The sequence below is a fragment of the Phaethon lepturus genome, unplaced genomic scaffold, assembly GCF_000687285.1.
Source record: "Phaethon lepturus isolate BGI_N335 unplaced genomic scaffold, ASM68728v1 scaffold9006, whole genome shotgun sequence".
Classification (NCBI taxonomy): domain Eukaryota; kingdom Metazoa; phylum Chordata; class Aves; order Phaethontiformes; family Phaethontidae; genus Phaethon; species Phaethon lepturus.
In genome coordinates this window covers 21841-41006 of record NW_010545516.1, presented here as the reverse complement: position 1 = coordinate 41006, position 19166 = coordinate 21841, and the positions used below count along the sequence as shown (strand labels likewise).

The window sequence follows — 19166 nt, the reverse complement described above, 5'->3', positions numbered from 1 at the left end:
GCCCGGCACGGCCGCATTCCCCGCACTGTGACAACGGAAAGACCCGGGTTGACTGAAAATAAGTAAAATCAACGTCCCTGGGCGGGGTCAGCGGTAAAAGCCCTGAGGCGAGGAGCGGCCGGCGCCGCGCTCGCGGCTGGGGGGGGGGGGATCGGCCGGGGCGGGGGGGCCCCTTGGCCGGGCTGCCCCTCTCCGTGCGGAGCAACAAACGCTGGTGATCAAAGTCAAAATAGCAACTTTTAGGAAGGTGTTAACCTCGCTTTCAGTATATAAATGCTGTAATCCCAACGGCGGACTGTGAGCCAGGAACTGCTCAGCAGAGCTGGCTGGGAAGATGTTTTGCATCAGAAACATTATAGAAACTGAGGTTTTGCAGTGCAAATTTGATAAAACTGTGAAGTGTTTTTTGAGCACCGGGATGGAAATTCACCGCTTGCCCAGCAGATCTGTGACAGAACACTGCAGTAGGCACAGCCCAGGAAGCTGGGTTTTCCGTGCACTAAGCAGGCTGATAAATAGCAATATTTTGATAAGTACTACATAAATATGCTGGATTGTGGCAGTAGAAAACTGAGACTCTTACATTTCAAAAGTTTCCTGTCCTGATTAAACTTTCAAGCTCTGGTATTGTCTAATGTAATCTTTGCCAAATCCTATTGCTTTTTGTTGTACCTCCATTTTATCCTCTGTAAAGCACGGAAAGGGATTTTTTGTGTTTATGGAATGATGGGATTTAGCAATTAACTAGATTAGTGGCAGAAAAGTGAAAAATTCGCAAAGTTCAGAACATTCCATAATACCAAATATGTATGTTTCTCTCTGACATGGCTCCCTTTGCTTTTCAGAGGTGATGTTTCTATCAAGTAATGGATACACCTGAGAATTCAGCCACTGTAGTGTCTATTATCATTTATCTTTAGGAAAAGGCAAAACTTCTGAGAAGTCAGCCTGCTCAAATTGTGGAACCCAAAGGTCTTCTATATGTCCAGCAGAGAGAGTTTGCCGTGACTACCCCTAAAGATGGTATGTAGGAACATAAGCATTTTTTCTTCTCCTGAAGCAGTGATTGTGAGAGCAGAGTTCTTACAGTGTTTCTCCCCTTTAAAATAGGTTCTGTTTCCATTCTTGGATCAGATGATGCAACTACCTGCCACATAGTTGTGCTCCGACACACAGGTAACTTTAAAGGATGTTTAGAACAAAGCCTGTACCCCGGAAGTAATGTATCACTATTGGTTTTTGCTGTATTAATAAAATAAACTGCAATTATGTTTATATAAATTTGAATCTCAAAAAGTCATATGATATGTTAACTAAATGACTTGTTTGAAGAGTTGGCATGTTTAGTGTCAGAGGTTCCATGTTCTGTGTTGCTCAATGAGCAGATCCTAAACTCGATCTGCTCCTCTGGCCAGCGAGTAGTGGCAGTTGCAGACCTTGGCTGTGCTCAGGAGTTTGGGCCTGCAGAGTTTGGTAATAACAGAGGTAGAATTTGCGGAAGGATCCTCACTACATGCCTGGGTTTCTGACATTAGAGGCGTTGGCTGGCCCTGGTTAAGAGGGCTTACACTACTATAGCAGTGCAAACTCTTAGTGATTTCAGTTATGGTCGCGTAACAGCCTCAAACAATGTCACTAACTAGCTGTCTTGTCATGTCTTCCTCAGGCAGTGGAGCTACCTGCTTGACACACTGTGATGGATCAGACACAGAAGCTGAGGTGTCGCTCATCATGAGTTCAGTAAAATCTTTCTCTGATGCCACACGATGTGGAAGGTCAGCCTTGCTCGTATTTCTTCTGTACTGTTTATCACAAACGTTACTGCAGTTTGTAAGGTGGGGAATTTCTATGTGATTATATAGGGTTCAGTCAAGGTAATTGTGCAGGAAGTATCTGTTGATCAGGAATCACGTGTAAAGTGAACACAATTTCCATGATTATGATTTTGAGAGTATTTTTAGCAGTGGTTTAAAGCATGGTTCTGCTCTGAATAGTGTCTCTGTAAAATGCCATTGTGAGGTTTTGTGTTTACTGTTTCACAGTTAACTTTTGTTTCAGATGTGCAAAATTTTCCAAAGAACTGTTTTTGCTTTTATGTATATTTTTCCTTCCAGACTGTTGGTCTCGTAAATTCCTTTTGGAATCTGATAATCCATCCGGGATTTTTTTAAGCCCCAATTTAAAAAAAAAAAAAAAAAAGGGCGGGGGGGAAGTGTCCTGGTTTCAGCTGGGGTAGAGTTTATTTTCTTCCTAGTAGTGGGTATAGTGCTGTGTTTTGGATTTGGCATGAAAATAATGTTGCTAACACACTGATGTTTTCAATCGTTGCTGAGCAGTCAAGGACTGTCCAGCTTCTTATGCTGGCCTGCCAGCGAGGAGACGGGGGACATGGGAAGCTGGGAGGGGGCACAGCCAGGACACTGACTCAGGCTGGCCAGAGGGATATCCCATACAATATGATGTCACACTTGGTATATAAAGCTGGGGGAAGAAGAAGGAAGGGATGGGGGGATGTCTGGAGTGACAGCATTTGTCTTCCCAAGTGACCATTGGGCGTGATGGAGCCCTGCTTCCCAGGAGATGGCTGGGCACCTGCCTTGCCATGACTTGCGATGTAACACAAACCAGCGTGGTGCATGTGACTGTAACAATTGAGGCTCCTCTAATGATTGCTTCCCAGTTTGGGCTGGGGATTATTTTGTAAAGCTGTTCGCTTTGGGATGTTGTTTCAATTGCTGTTTCCTGTTATTCCATCTCTGTTAGGCTGGAAGTGCACCTAGTTGGAGGTTTCAACGATGATATGCAGTTATCACAAAAACTTACTTATCAGCTTCTTAGTAAGTTCATGGGTTTTTTCCACTTTCATAATAGTTCTGACTGGATTTGGGTAAAGGTTGGTTGTAATCTGAGCCCCCTTGTCCCTTAACGGGAAGAAATCTGGATTCATTTTGAGGGGTGTTTTCTCTGCCTGAGAACTCGGTGTGGAGAGGGGTTGGACTTCTGAGGCTCGCATGTGGCCACTGTGGGGGATGGAGGGTCTAAACTTGTAATTTCTTCCTGGCTTATATTCTAATGTATAGAACTGGGGTGCAGTTCAGCTGGGCTTAATTCCTGGCTCTGCTGCCGGTATGCTGTGGTCAGATGTTGTCACTGTCTAAATCTATACACGTGGATGACTTCATTAGTTACTATTTAGTTCATATCTTAATGTGATGAGGTAAAATGTAATTATTGTTTGGAACTGTCTGATGAAAGATGTCTGTCTGTAAAATCTATAGTCCAGAGAAGCGATTGTGGTGCTTTACAAACCAATTGGAAACGTGAAGTACCTGCTTGCCTGGAAGCGCTCTGGCTTGCGCTAAGCACTTCCTGAGTGTGGAGGGGCCTCGGCCCCACTGGGACAGGGCAGAGGCCAGGCCTGGGGGGAGGTGGCCAAGGGGATAAACAAAGGAGAAAGCGGAACCGGCAAAGGTCCTGGGATGTGCCCGTGTGGGCATCGCGCCTAGTGATTCCCGTTTCCTGTGTTATGTGTCGCATGAGAGTTCTGTACAGAATAAAGGATTTTGGTTGATGTAATTTTTTCAACCTTCTGATTTTCATGCATTTGAAACAATAAAGCTGTATTGCTATTAGAACTTTGAAAAAAAAGAGATTATTTTTTCCCTCGTGTGGGATGGTGAAAAGCAGAATTAATTTACAGCTAATGAAAGACTGGGTTTGCTCACTATATATGTAACATTTTAGGAAAATACATTTAAATACAAGCTGTTAAATGTATAGTGAACTAAAGCAGAGCTGATGCGATGCCAGAGCTAAACCATTGTCAGGAAAAGGAGTAAGTGGCGCAACACTTGTTTAGCATGCTTTTGCTATTACAGATGGCTACTCTCTGTAAATTACTGTTACGTTTAGTAGCTGTGGCTTTAATTTTATAAAAGCTGGTTTGAAGCAAGTCTGCAAAACACTCTTTGTCTGTCGCCTTACCTAGGGAGAGTGCATTAGGTATCTCTGCCCATCTATTCTGCAGTGCGCAGCACTGATAATGCCCCCTCGTCTATATACAGCACCTGCTTTGCCACCAGTCAGTCTTACACATTGCTGCTATCGTTGTTGCTGTAGGAGCATTCGATCTCCAACCAGATGATGTTCACTTAGTGACTTTCTGCGTAACAGGTGAGAAAACCTTTCCTTGTTTTTTGAGGTGTCTTTAGCCACAGAAATCAAAGTGCAGGGGTCTTTTCACACACAGCTTTTTTCTCTGTCCTGTAAGAAAGAACAGCACGAGTCCTTAATAACGATTTGTAGTTTTTAGTTTTATTGCTGTTAGTGTGTGTGGTGATGTCAAATAGACAAGGCAGCAAAGATTGTCTCCTTGCCCAGTGCTGCTGAAATGCAACTGATAGTCAAACCACCTGTGAGTGTTACGAGGTTATTTTGCCACCTTTGTCCTGCGGAAAGAGACCAAGTACCTACGGCTTCCTTAAAAGACCATTGAGAAAGGCACTTGCAGACCTTTGAGCTGCTGGGTTGTTTGACCTGCCTCTCTGCAGGTTTGAATGAATTCATAAGCTCGTTCAGTTAGTTCATAGTGTGTGATGTCACATAAAGGAAGAAGTAATTTCGTTTTCTTCATATCACATGTGGGTCGCATTTCCATCATCTTTCCATTTCAGCGCTGTTGGTGACTTACATCTTTGAAACTTGGCATCATGGTAGTTTTGCAAGGTGGTTTGGTTTTATTTTTTCCCTGTAAATTGCTTGTGCAGAAAGTCAACCGAGCATTGGCTGGAGCTGGCCCTACTATTAGGAGAGGGAGAGTTCTACTCCAGGCCCCAAGTGTGGTGTTATTTACCTGTGCCTCCCTTTCCATATTTCTTTTCGGCTTTCTTTTTTTTTTCTGTCTTTATGCAATATCATCAGATCTGTTCTTCTCTAACACACAGCTAAGTGAACGCTGCTCAGAAAAAAATCCAGAGTTTGACTCTTTTTTTTTTTTCTTTCTTTTTTTTCTTACAGAACTAAATGACAGAGAAGAAAAGGATATTCACTTTCCAATCATTTATGGAATAGGTGAGTTAAATTAGAATTCAATTACTTTTTTGTAACTGGATTGCTTTTCAGATTGCAATTGTAAATGGGCTGCTTTTAATGACTAGGTAAAGCCTGTCCTAAAAGTTAAGTGCTGCTGTTGGAGGCGTAGGCAGACATAGAAGTTTTCTTCTGCTGCCACAGTTAGGTAGAAGCACTCGTGGAAGTGGCAAGTGTATAAAGGCAAGCAGATTTTTTTCATTTAACTGTACTTATGATTTTGTCAGTATCAAGCTACTGTATTGTAACCATTGGGGTTAGAATTCAACCTTCTTTTCATTGTTCATTGTGTGTTTTTTCTAATTAGTTTAAGTCTGAAAATGCTCTTCTGCTATATTGAAATGCTGCCAAAGCAAAATAAGTAGAAATATGCTAGCGGAAGCCAAGGGGTCTGTGAAATACCAGAACAGTATTAGATGGGTTCTAAAGTTCCTGCAACATAGTCGTGTTGGGGACATGGCCATTTTAAACAAGTGTTTTGTAAGAATGAATTAATTGTTTCTGTATTTCAACTCTTATTTCCTACCAGCGGTGAATGTTAAAACAGCAGAGATTTTCCCTGCAACCTTCCCAGAAAAAGGGCCGGACGAGGATTTGCGTTCAGCCCATGTTTTAACGGGAGCAACAGTGAGTAAAAATAACAGGAGGAGAAAAGGGTATTTTTGCTGGAAGGGGAGACCCCTTAGGGGCAATGAAATGTCAAAAGTTTGAGGAAGAAATACTTGGGTAGAGTTGTGTCAGTGACAAAACAACTGAGGAAGATGGAAGAGCAGAGGCAAGGGATAGTGGTGGAGGGCAGACCACTTCTGCAAGGGTAAGCCTTGTTTGGAAGTACAGCACACTCACGTGCTATTACGACCAGCCCTGCAGCTTTCAGAGATTCAGGTTGTGGGCATAATCCCAGCAGGATCTTTCAGTTCTGGGTTTGTTGTTAAGTTTTATGTCTTGTTTGTGAGAATAATTGGTTAATCTTGATGTACAGGGGAATGAAGAGGGGCTGAGCTGGCACACAGTCTGTCTAAGACAGAAGCTGCAGCTTAAAGCCTTGCAGATTAAGTGAATTTGCCATCTCTTCCATCTGTGTAAGCGTTGTCTAACTCTCAAGGCTCCTTGTGTTGCTACAGCTGACTAACATTTACGATGCAAAGATGGAACAACTACATATTGGGCCTTATTTCTGGAGGCCTTTCCCACATGTGGATTTCTGGTTGGAACAAGATGATAAACAGATTTTACAGGTACCTGAAAGTGACTTTGTTCTTCTAGCTGAGTAGAGAGGGGTGTGCTCTGTCACAACTTTTCCCAGTGTACTGCTGGGGAGGGTGGGAAATAACTGTATTAAAAGGCAGAATAATTACAAACTCTGTATTCTGAATGTCAAGCAGCTCTTGCTACTGTCTTGTTTTTCAGAATCTTTCCACATCGCCCCTGGCTGAGCCACCCCACTTTGTTTCCCACATTAGAGCTACATTATCATTTTTAAAAGAACATCCATTTCCGTCTCGGTCCCTGTTTCCTGACAGGAAACCTCGCATCTACAAAAAAAATGAAGAAGGGTTGTGGGAACAGGTTTGTTCTGACAAAACCTAACCTGGAACCAACAACTGGAGCTGCTTTAGGGAAGTATACTCTTGCAAGAGCAGCAATTTGTTGCAAAAAAGATATTGCTGGTCACAAATACCATTGCTCCTGTGCTTTTCAAAATAAAATATTTTGACATAAATAACTTGCTTTTTCTGCATTACTTACGTAGGAGTCACTGCTACTTTGAAGTAAGAATTTGGCTTTATGTTCTGTTGCTGCAGTGCAGTAATTTGATCGGCACAGAGGTAGCAGTGCTGAGAGACGGAGAAGGTAAGTCATTACAGTGGTGTGTACTTTAGAAAATTATTTTCCACTCAAAGTGAAAGGAAGTTGCACACAAAGCTGAGTGCAAGGTAGGGAAGCATCCTTCAACAATAACTTAATTCAAGAGTAATAATTTGAAGAATCTTTATTGAAACATTCAGATAGTATCTAAAGAATGAAACTCATTCCAACAAAAACTACTGGTTTAACACTTCCAAATATAAAAACATTAAAAATTAATCCTTGTGGTGATAACCTTATCTCCACAAGTTACTCTTATTAACATACTTCATTGCACCAAAGAAACCAATGAGGAAGACTAGTCAGCTTAATCGGTTTTGCACTTAAGAAAAATTGCACTCTGATTTACTGAAGTTATCCCAACAGCGATGCCGACCCTGTGCGTGGCCCGCCCGCCCCACAGGAGCTAGAAGCTGGGAGTCAAATCAGGTGACAGTACAATTCAAAACCCCAAAATTTTCAGATTACCAAAGTGAGTCCTGCTACTAATACAGCCATGATGGTGTTAACATGTATCTTTTAGGGGGGAGAAAAAAGCCCAAGCAAAAAACAAATGAGGCAAACTAGGGATGGCATGCTTTTCCTCAAAATCAGATCCTTGGGGAAAGCACGCTTTTCCAAGGATCTCCTTTCCACCAGAGGCTCTGAAAATTTGCAGCAAAGTGATTAAAGTAAGGGGGGGGGGGGGGGGGGGGGGGAGTTTTCATTGGAATAGCTTTTGATTTATCCAAAGATTTGCTTGTGCATTAAGCAGTGCTAGACCCTAAGAAGTCGTGCTGTAGTGTAAATAACGTGTATCAGTTCTTTGAGTCTGTACAATTCATACCATAGGTAAGTTACTGTTACTCAAAAATAAGTGTTGAAACCATCACAAATGTATTGGTTTTCCAAGCTTTACTACAACTATCTGTAAAAAGATACAACAGAAAGAACTCCAGTTACACTACATAAATGTGTTCAATAGTATTTGGTTTATAAATGCCGTGCAAAGGAAAATAATGGTGTGTTGGGGATTCTTTCCAGGGGCAGAAGCAAGAAGCCATTTAGGCATGCAGAGGCACTATTTCTTTCTAAAAGGCTTAAAACTCATTCACTCAGTCCCCACTGTAGCTAGGGCCTTGGCTGAGTGGCTCAAGTCATACCACAGCAGGAAAAAATGGTTGATGGCAAAGTACTATTCCATGACCCCTATATACACAGACACCCATCCCTAATGCTCGCCGCACCGCGACTGTTCAGCAGTGTTCGTTCTTTATAAGGGTAAGAAAAGAAGCAAAACAGAGCTAGTGTTGATTTCAGTAGATGTTTTGCAGGAGAGGCTAAACTGAAGTTTAAATATTAAAAAGGTGAACAATTGGCAGTTGATTTTTTCTTAACATAAAATAAAGATCATTTTACAATTATTGGGTGCAACTGTATTCTTAATCTTGTGTATGGCTGATTGGTCAGTTAGCAACTATTTATCATGCTTAGGTTCCTACAGGAAGGATAACTGCCAATTGTTTTTACAAATGTTTATGAGCAATTAATAAATTTCACTAGTACTTTGGTGACACTGACACATAGAAGATTAAAGCAACTGTAACAAGTGTACGAGAAGACAAATCTCTGTCCCATGGTGGGGAATCTATATTTGTGCAAAATCCCAGTTAGTAAGTTACAGTAGTTATTACTGTACTAGTGTGTGGCACTGTTCACATCTTAAATGCATTGTTAATACCCTGCCTCCCAGGGCATGGGCTTCCTCTGCAAAGTCTGAAATCCAGAGTCTGGATTTTATCTTTGACTTTCTTGCTCCTCTACCTTTGTGCAGTCATGTGGTGATTTGTCACTTGGAATGTCCTCACTGTCTGTCTTTGTTGCCTCTGCCACCTCCTTCTGCTCCTCTGTTTTTTCTGTCTCCAAAGGTCCTTGCTCTTGGCCAGGGGATAGAGTTGGGGGTCTCTGATCCATCTTCTCCAGGTCATCACAGTGGCTGACAGAACTGGTCTCACTGAATGCATCAGAACTTCTCAGAGACCTTTTAAAAATTTTCTGACCTGTAAAGTGATTGAAGAAAACAGTACCAATGGAGGCAGAAAATACAAGATGTGGTAGGCACAAATTAAGTTTCAAAGAAAGTATCTGAATTTTACAGCTGCAAAGAAATAGATTTTATTTGGGTGCTAACTTGCACCCTAAAGAGCCATACTTTCATGCAGTTACAGATATGGATGTACAGCAGTAGCTTCTCTTATTTTATCCTATGTACACAGAGACTGTTAAAATTCAGCTGAAAACCAAGCTGCCTACGTGCACAGTGATGAAGTCATTCTAGGGTAAAAACCTGCACTGAGAACGGCAGGCTGGAAGCCAACCAACTCAAAAGGTGAGTTAAAACTATGGTTTTCCTGCCACTCAAATCAACATTAATTACTAATGCAGCTACAAAGAAAGTGCCATAGATTTAATAATCTTCACTTAGAATGACTTAATTCACAAAATATTAGGTAGCAACAGAAATGCAGTTGCTCAAGTACATGATTATACATTATTTATGCTCTTATTCCAAATAAAACTTTTAGCTTGTTTACCTGCTAATTTTTAAAAATAACCTCATAATATTACAGAGGAAGATTCTGGACCTCATGGGATAGAAACTTCCTGGGGTCCAGGAAAAATTCTTGGGGAGAAACCACCACTTGGGTGGTGTTCTGTGCTCTGTTTAAATGAGGTTTTTACTGCAGACTTAAGGCACTAGAAGATGAGCTCTAGTTCCAGATACTATGAAAGACAGAAAATCACGTGGGTCTTCCTGTGTCATACAACTCAGATGGCAGGATGGTTTAGCGAGTTTTAGAAAGAAAACTAAGATGTAGAAACTTACCAGGAAGTCTTTGCTTTGCAAGGCTGGAAGTAGGAGTTGGTGGTGGAGTAGTGCCTGTTCCTTGGGCTTTTGATACGTATGTAGATTCTGTGGATTCTAGAGAGCCTGCAGGTTATAAAAAAAAAAAAAAGTATCAAGTTGAATACAGCACAAACTAGACAAGTTTTCTGTTCATCTGTACTCATAAGGTATGTAACAATCTTATTTTTAATGCAAATTTCTGAGAGACTTAAAAAGACGAATAAATCTTTCCCTCGCGCTCATTCACAACACAGCTACACCCAGTATTCCTCTTCCCCTTCTCTGCTCAGCACTTGACAGGCTCCCAGCTGCAAGCTACTGACAGCAGTGTGCTCAGAAAGGAGATCTAGCAAGTACCCCAGGGAAACCTTGCTGTTCTCTGCCCTAAGCGCCTTCCAGTTGGTGCATCAAGAATCGGAAAGAAAGATCCCAAATACAGCAGAAAGCCTTCCTTGCTATTTACAAAGATAGCAGCCAGGCTCTTGTTCTAGGTCCAATACTTTGCTGAGTTCAGGAATATTCTTAAGACTCTGCCATAATTTTTACAGTGAAAATTTATACTTTCAGAAAGCATAACGTTAGTACATCAGTCTTAATGATGTAAAAGCTATAGCCAGTTCTTTTCACATGACCAGACATGAATAACAAATATAGGACTACAATAATAGTCTTTTACTTGTAATATTCCATTCATTCCCGTCTCGCACAAAGCCAGGTTCACACTTGTCCTCAGCTAGCTTTAGCCTGCCCTCATACTATTTAGCATGCAAACCAGTACTTTATCAACACGGCAATGGCCAGATATCTCAAACCAGTATTTCAGACAGAGCCGTCAAGTTCCAGTAGCAGAGCAGAATATCCGAGTGCCACCTGGCAAGCACACCCAAGAGGATACATGTGTATACACACGGGGAAGCAATGTTCTAAGACCTGAGCTACCCTGCTAGCTTACATACTTATAAATGCCAAACTATTGCAGCATATGGAACCAAAAGTCACAGAAATTATTCCTCTATTAATAAATGCCAGTGTCTAATTGAGCTTTTTTAATGTGACTCAACATGCAAGAACAAAATTTAAACTGTACAAGTGAGGTTAGAAGATTGTCTTATTGGGTGTTACAAAAATAGCAGAGAGTGTGTTCTCTTACATCCTGAGGGTGGATTATGTCACTCACCAGTCAGCACAAGAAAGCGTGTTGCAATTTTAGTATAAAATTGGAAATAGTTCTAATGACAGCATACCATGGCTGCAGATGCAGAGTCCTACCTGCTGTTAAATTAAACGTTCTTCCTTTCGGTGAGGCTTGGAATGGAGAAAACCAGTTCAGCACAGAGCCCACTACAGGTATCTGTCGTAGCAGTCCCTGCAAAGTACACAATGAAACACTGGCTGGTGAGCAAGCTACCCGTCTTGTGACAAGTTACTTCAAATTACCTAGATAGCTAATGTTTGTAGCCTTACCTCTTCCAGAAGGCGTTCTTCATTTGCTTTCTGAAGCTGAAGTTGTGCTTCCTGTATCCCTTTTCTAACAACTTCAGTCATGTTTTCCAACAGCTAATAAAAACCAGAAATTGTATTATCATATATATTATTTGGACTCGAAATTGCCTCTTAAGTTCAAGTTTTGAGGATGTAAACATGGTAGTCAGATATTTTTCTATTTTAAGACAGTATTTGACAATCACTATTTCATTACAACTGTAAATTAAAGAATGTTCAGGCTCACTGCAGGATTTGTAAAAGATATACCTGGAAGACAGAATGTCATTTTAAACAGGAAGAGTAGATACTTTTCCTTCACTTAGAAATGAGCCTGTGACCCAAATTCTTCAAAGATCTGCTTAGTGCATAAGTGTTTGTCAGGTGCTCAATCTGACTGGGAAGAATTTTTAGCATTATAGAGTACATTTGGGTTCTTTGAAGTACCCAGGGCTTAATCCAGCCTCACAGTAAGTCTAACCAGGTATTTGTCAGTCTAGGTTCAACTTTGTTTTTCAGATTTAATATACGACTGCCAATCTGAGCCCTGTGGCACCCTATGCCAGCATCAGCAATGTTCTGTGCTGCAAAGGACAGGCAGCTTATTGGGAGAGCTGTAGAGGCAATAAATGAACAAACGCAAGAGATCAAAAACCAAAGTCATAATTGTGTCTCGTGCAAGGCAAATGCCAATTTCCATAACTTACTTAACAGGACTTTTAATATTGCACAGGGCCTAAATGACAGGTACTTCCTCCAAAATGCCAAAAATTTGGGTTACTGTTGGTTAATAAAAAAGAAAGGAAAAAGAGGAAGCTGCTCCTTTTCCCTGGGGGACATTCAAGCCAGGAATTGACCAGGACAGCAAGCTTAACTCTCCCAGGGTGCTGGCTACAGAAGGGAATGCAACGCGATTGCACTTAGAATACAAAGAACCGCTGCATTTTCTGGTCCAGTCAAGATGTTTGTCTTCAATTTTGGTTCTGCCTCTTCTCTGTGTACTTATCTATATGTCCTAAGGGCTTGCTGATACTGGAGTAGTTTTTTTTTTTTCTAAACCCCTTCCCTCTTACAGCAAACATCACTATCTAAACGATGCAAGTGTCATTCTCCCAGATTGGTTCTGCTTCTCAGTTTTGGATCAAATGGTTTAAGATCCTTTCAGAACCACAGATTTATTGTAGCTCGTTCCAAGGACTGCACTTTTCTGAGTCCTCTCTCTAGAAGCTTCAGGATCAGTGGCCCATATTCCAACATTCAGCTCCTAATCTCTCAACTACAACAATTTAAAAAAATGAAATTATTCTAGAGGCAAACCATTGTTCGTCTTGCCCTCAAAGCAGCATAGGGAGTCAAGAGTGGGCAGAAAGTCTCCAGAAAACACTGCTAGAAAAAATTTCATTGCCAAAATCAACATATTCTCATGGGCAGAAATAGGCAAAGGATTTCTGAAGTTCTCTTTATTTTTTAGGTGAGGAAATAAAATGCCCAGCACTAGAGGAATGGAAGGGCAGACGTTCATTTGCGACACAGGTCATTTAGGAATTCTACTTAGAGAACGCTTAGAGAATTCTAATCAGGTAAACGCTTTTACAAAAAGGAGTTGCAGCATCAGCTTTATTACTTCAATAGGTAATTTCTAATTTCCATTTTTAAGCCACAGCTTGAAATTTTTCACACGTTTTAGGGCATAGTCTTATCTTAAAGCTGGTATATGAACAACCTCTATCCCACCACAGCTATCGGCGATGAGAAACACCAGCTCACAATCACACCCGCCTTCCCTTTTGGTTTTGTTTTTTTTTACAGCTTCAACTTTAGTGATAAAATAAGCTTATTTCAGTACTACTGAAGTTTTCCATTAGAACTACTGAACACAGGACCATGAACATAAATCAGGTTATCCTCTGAGTATCCTAATCCTGTAACAAAAGTTGTCCTTATGTGGACAGAGGTTATTATTTCCACAGTAATTAATACAGCTGGTTGCAGGCAAGTACAGTTTTTACTTTCACAAAGAACAAAACCATGTCCTGAAGCCAATATGGAAAGGTAAGAAAAAGGGTGCTGAAATGCTCTGGGATTTATTAATACATACTCTTGAATTTTCTTCAATTTCTCTGCCTGTTGCTGCAATAGTTTCAACTAACTCTGACACATCCAGATCCTCAGGTACCATGCCAATATAAACGCAGTTCTTCTGCCCTCCAAATTCTGGACCTGTGAGCACAGGGAGAATCAAGTCTTTGTGGTGTACAAAAACGCATTCTCACAACAGGTGCAACACTCATGCTCGCCAATCTGGAAATCCTAATACATACACACACCTTCAGTAACTGAGGGCAGTAGGTAGAAATTGCACACACTGAAAAAGCTCAGCCTGTAGCTTTTCAAAAAGAGAAGAGAAAACAACAAGAAAAACAGTGGATATTTTATACAGCCAAGGAATTGTATAATAAATATCAGCACCGAATATCCTTCAAAGTTGTTACTTTCTGCAATTTACAGGTTACTTGGTTCCACAGTTACAGGGCACTCAACTTTTGAAAACTGACTAGAAAAATATCAGAGTTCCAAGTAGGCAAATAAATATTATTTCAGCTATAATGTGGTACTACGTAAATGCGAAAGTGCTGCTCATTATCGTGAAAGTCAAGTTTTTAATCTAGCCACAGGAAGCGGTGAACTGGTCAGTGGGTTTTGGATGAAATCTGCTTTTCACTAGATACAGCACTAACTGCGAAGGCTCAGTTACAGAGAGGAACACTGCAGCTCTTACTCTTTCTGACAAGGAAACCCTTTTTGGTCAAGCTGCCCATAAGTCAGTCTTCACAAGTATTTCTGAGAAGAGTGCACTTTTGCTCACCCTGCTGGATATTTACCAACTGAAATAGGGGTAAGGAGGAAAGAGTTACAGATGTTTCTACAATAACCATATAGGCAGCAGGGTAATTTTGCATTATAATGGCCTATGTAAAAATGACCTGTGGAACCATTATAACACAGCCAGTAAAACGACTATTAGCTTGAATAGAAGACATTTTAAAATAGTGCAGTTACCCAAAGAAAAAGCAAGATCCGACTCCAGTTCATTTAATTTTTTCAGAAGTTCTGTATTGATTTTTTCTAGTTCTTTTTCTTGTTTGTCATCATTCTTCCCATCACTGTGATAGTTGTATCTTCAAACCAAACCAGAAGATAGTAATTTCACTTTACAGTACATACAAAAATACACATACATTTAGCATGTTTCTACAAATTTCTCTATCTTATGAACCAAAAATCTCAAAACATTACAGCTTAGACTAACAAGTTGATTGGCATTTGTCATCAGAGATTTTGTGGTGGGGCAAGCTTGCTGCTGCAAACTTAACACAACAGCTTTCTAGGTAACGTATTGATTATACTTCAACTGGTTTGACTTTTTGGAATCATTTCCCAGAAGACTATGTCAGAGGATCGGAACAGACACTTGAAGGGTTTTTGAAGTGGTATTCAGCATTATAGATAAAAATTTAAGTTACTCTTGGCTAAATATAGTAGGATGCCCTTGCATGTTACATATCCATCTAACAAATCCACATGCTGCCTCCAGTATTAGAACTGTTGCCCTAATTTTGCTAAAACAGCTTTTCAGCTTTTCTTTAAAATAATAAAAATCAAACAACATTAAAAAGGTAATTTTTAAATAAGCACTCAAAAGCTTCAACTGTGTGCAAAGCCAGATAATAATCAGCAAACGATGCATCCAAATCACCAGTGAAGAGACCACGTATTCCCTTCTGTTAATGCAGTCTATCCAAATATATAATGAAGAAAATACTGAAAAATTTACCTTACAACACCTAATCCTGGCCAGCTAAGATCTTCAATATACAACAGGCCTACTGTTCTTCTCACTTCTTGCTCAAATTCCTCTCTCAGTTGCAGCGTGCTTGTCAATACTGGTATCTTCATTTTTAAGCAGTCTACTAACTGATCAACATCTTGTATTTCAGTTCCTAAAACTAAAGAGCTGATGTGTTAATACGTGCTAAAACGTGAACAGATAGCACATAGATGTCTGAATTAAGTAATCTGTAAAGAAGCCACTCTAAGTCAATCATAAATATAATTTACAGATCATATTGAAATATCTTGATCTATATAACAGTGTTTTTTCTTCAGTTTTCTATACATCAAAATGGAGCGAGCTAAGGATGTAATAAAAAACATACTAATAAAAAGGATTTTCCAATGTTACAAACTAATAAGGACAATACCCTTTTTCATTACATCAGTAGCTAGCATCAGAAAAATTCCTCTTCCCATAGCCAAACAGATAATGAATTAGGCTTCCATGCTGGTTTAAAACAAGACAAAACATCACAGCCATCACCAAGTAATTTTGTTCTAAAAATCTACTTTTCTGTGTACACCAGGATCCTCTCACGTCAACATCAGGTGTTTTGATAGCCTAAGCCACTCACCCCACACAAGCTAAAAGGAGACACCATGCATCACCCTGAGCCTTGCCAAGTTGCTCTGTGCATCTCCTGAATCTAAACAAAGTACATATACAGTGCTGGCTTAAACATGAAATTTAAGACATTTTACAAAGCACAGATTTTTATCCTCCCTCTTCCCCCGCCACTAGTAATTATAGAAAAACCTAGAGGTTTAGTAAACAATTGTTCTAGTTAAGTAGAACACAAGCACCATTTTGTTGTTGAAACACTTGTGTAGAAAGGTCAAGCATCTTGTGTTAAGCAGCTGAGAGAAGGAAAGGTAAGTATGATTCATCCTTCATATTTCTTTTATAGCTGTTAGAAACAAAGAGCTTCTCTCCTTGCTTTTGCTAACAAATTTTAAAAATAATCAGTAAAGGCCTTTCTCTGCAGAGGTAGTGAGGCAATGTCACCCACAATAGCTGAGCTACTGCTAACGTGCCCATTTCCAAGGCACAGCAGAATGATAAAGCTGTGATAGTTTATTTTGTTTATAAGAAAATCCTCACCATAGGAGAATATACTAAAAAGTTTCTTGAGTGTATCTGCTTTTATACTAGGAGATTGTTGTACAATTCTATAGCAAATCCCAGTTTTTACAAGTGGCTGAATGAAAAGTGAATGTTACCTGCAGAAGTCATTAGTGGGCTAAAACGCACACATGTGCCTTCGTCTTCCAGTTCTACCACATCAACTCCACTGACAGGAACCAGCTGGGCCAACTGCTCTCCTAGCTGAAGGAATAAGGCACAGTTAAAGAAACATACAGAGCATGACCTGCTGCAGTCCTTGACTCAGGCTAGACTCTTCCCACAGTTAAGGGGAACCACACGCTAAACACAGTTTTCTGTATTTCTCAAATTCACTTCTTGTAACGAAACACTTTAGCTTGCAGGTGACTAAGTGGAATGTATACTTAAAATCATGAAAATTCAGGGTAAGCTACAAGCGTTACAAGTCAGAAGTTTCTGCAAAATTGTCACTGTCTTCAAGTATGCCATGATTACTACACAATTCATCCATAATGGTTACGTGCTCAGCTCTCTGAAAGCATGGGTTTCTAGAATTAAGAGAATTACTCTTAAGATCTGAAAAAGACAGACAGTCTATTCATGAATACACAGACATTGTCAATGAAGTATCTAGCTGATTAAAAGGAGTTCTAAAGTTTTCACATATTTCCACAAGACCAAGGAAAAAATCCAGTACCAACAGCTTAAGATGCAGTAGTGATTTCAGTAGTAATTACAAGTAGAATAATTAGAAATGTGAAAGTAACTTTGCTTAGAGAAAATTCATCTTTTAAATCCAAAATGCCCACTAGTTTTACAAAGGATATCCGATCAAGAATAATTATCGAACTAGTCTACCAAAGGTTTTATAACTACTAGTGAACCCCTGGAAGTATTCCACTGGCACTTCTTTTTTCTTAAAGAGAAAAAGCATCCATTCTTACCCACTGATTGAAAGTGTCATAAATGTGTCTTTCATTGCTTATTATGGGGTGTTGAATAGTTGAGGCCTGTGCAGCATGTGAGGTTTGATCTGAATCCAAAGATAAAAGAATCACAGAAGTGGATTTTTATTTACTTAATTAAACAAAAAGCAACCTAAAATTTAGACAAAAGACAATTACATTTCTTAAGTAATGTAACACATCTACATGATGTACTGGACTTCAAGGAGACTAACAAGGCTTTTTTTTTTTTTAAAGGTATGTTGAACATGACAAATACTGTTTTACTATAAGTAAAACAGGGTTGAGTATACTAGTTTTAAAAACAACCAATAAAACACTTCTCTTGGTTTTGAGGTTCAAATGCCCCAATGGGAATAAAACCAATGTTTTCACAAAGAAAAATCCTGAATCAAGTTTTAATGATTAATTTCCGTTTTGAATAACACAAAAATAATACTAAGGATTTACAGAGTCCACTATATACATAAAACATGCAGAAATGGACAAACATCTTACATCCTAATAATTCAGGTGGGTGACTTCTCCCTAGTAAAGCTTTTCAAATAAATGCATCCATGTACAAAGCTATCCACCAAGTCACTGGACCTGGATGAATAGATTTACTTTGTGAGCGCAACCACTAATTAGATTAAAAGCAAAACCAATCCTCACCTACACTCAACACAAAAAAAAATCCTCAGACAATTAAAATCAACACTCATAACACAAAGTTTTTAGCAGTTTTTTGCTTCATCCCAGCTGGACATGCCCCACCCTCTTGAGTGTGCACAGACAAACAGCAGAACAACATCCTCTGTTGTAGCTGAGAGGACAAAAATCCTCTTTCTTGGACAGCACATCTAACTAAGGATGTTCTGCTCAGAACTACATGTGGCCTGGCTACTGTATAGTCATGACAGCATCTCCAGAGCTGTTCTGAACACGTTCTGCTATTTTTAAAACTATTGCAACAGCAAGTGTAATCAGTAACACAGAGAAACGTCAGTAACACAGAGAAACGTCAGTAACACAGAGAAACGTCAGTAACACAGAGAAACGTCAGTCTGGCAGCTAGCCACTAAAAGTTTAAAAGGAACAGAAAGCCTGAACAAAACCAAGGAAGACCTTCCCCTACCAGTATGCTCAAAACAAGCTTGCAGCTTGTAAGACTTCCATCACCTGCTCTCAAGACCAAAATCATATGCAAATCTTATTCAAGAAGGCAGAAAATGACTTGTTATGAAAACTTAAAACACTGCAGTCTATCTAAAAAAAGTTATCACATGTATGTATTCCATCACTAGATTATGACCAGCATTCACAACCTTTTTAAAAGCATGTTACATGAGGCACACTATGTAACATTTACCTCATCAAATTCTATATGGATTTGGGTATCTATAGGGAGAGGTTTTTTTGGTTTTGTTTTTAAATAAATCACATACCTCTATTTGAATATTCCCAGAAGAATTTGAAAACCACCACTGGTGAACTCAGTTCATCTTCAACCTTAAAAAAAAAATTTACATAATTTTCAGATATTTTTTAAAGATTTAATACTGTATCATTCCTTAGACTACTGAGCAAAGAAGATAATTTTGCTTTGACATCAGTAACAATGTTCACATTATTTCTGTATTAGAAGTTAACTCTAGGAGTGTAAGTTAACATACCTGTAAACAGGAAATTAAATCATTATTCGTTTAAAGCAGAATTGCATTGGCTTAAGGTATGCATAATTAAGATTTGGGCACTATAAAGCAAGAAACCCAAGCATGTTCATTACCAAATATACTGTATTAAACAGTTTAAGTATTTTCAGATACTAACATTAAAAAAATTCTCTTGGAAATCACCCCAGAATCATTGGAGAACATCAAGAAAGTTACAGCAG

At 39.6% G+C, this 19166-nt stretch overlaps 2 protein-coding genes across 2 annotated transcripts in view; one reads left to right on the top strand and one right to left on the bottom strand.

The window, feature by feature from the left end:
* Positions 1-924: 924 nt before the first annotated feature.
* NTAN1 (N-terminal asparagine amidase) lies at positions 925-6810 on the top strand. Its single transcript, XM_010288973.1, has 9 exons — positions 925-1023; positions 1111-1176; positions 1667-1775; positions 2764-2837; positions 4120-4173; positions 5017-5070; positions 5618-5715; positions 6213-6326; positions 6499-6810. The coding sequence occupies exons 3-9, from the start codon at positions 1732-1734 to the stop codon at positions 6676-6678; spliced, it is 618 nt and encodes a 205-aa protein (XP_010287275.1). The 5' UTR covers positions 925-1023; positions 1111-1176; positions 1667-1731; the 3' UTR covers positions 6679-6810.
* A 1660-nt stretch (positions 6811-8470) lies between these two features.
* Positions 8471-19166, bottom strand: part of PDXDC1 (pyridoxal-dependent decarboxylase domain containing 1) — a 24811-nt gene continuing 14115 nt past the window's right edge. Inside the window, exons 13-22 of the mRNA XM_010288972.1 lie at positions 18718-18781; positions 17270-17358; positions 16442-16547; positions 15162-15333; positions 14387-14505; positions 13425-13546; positions 11309-11401; positions 11114-11210; positions 9824-9928; positions 8471-8996 (exon numbers count right to left, since the gene is read on the bottom strand). Of these exons, the coding sequence (XP_010287274.1) occupies positions 8734-8996; positions 9824-9928; positions 11114-11210; positions 11309-11401; positions 13425-13546; positions 14387-14505; positions 15162-15333; positions 16442-16547; positions 17270-17358; positions 18718-18781 (1230 nt within the window). The 3' untranslated portion in view covers positions 8471-8733. The remainder of the gene's footprint in view (positions 8997-9823; positions 9929-11113; positions 11211-11308; positions 11402-13424; positions 13547-14386; positions 14506-15161; positions 15334-16441; positions 16548-17269; positions 17359-18717; positions 18782-19166) is intronic.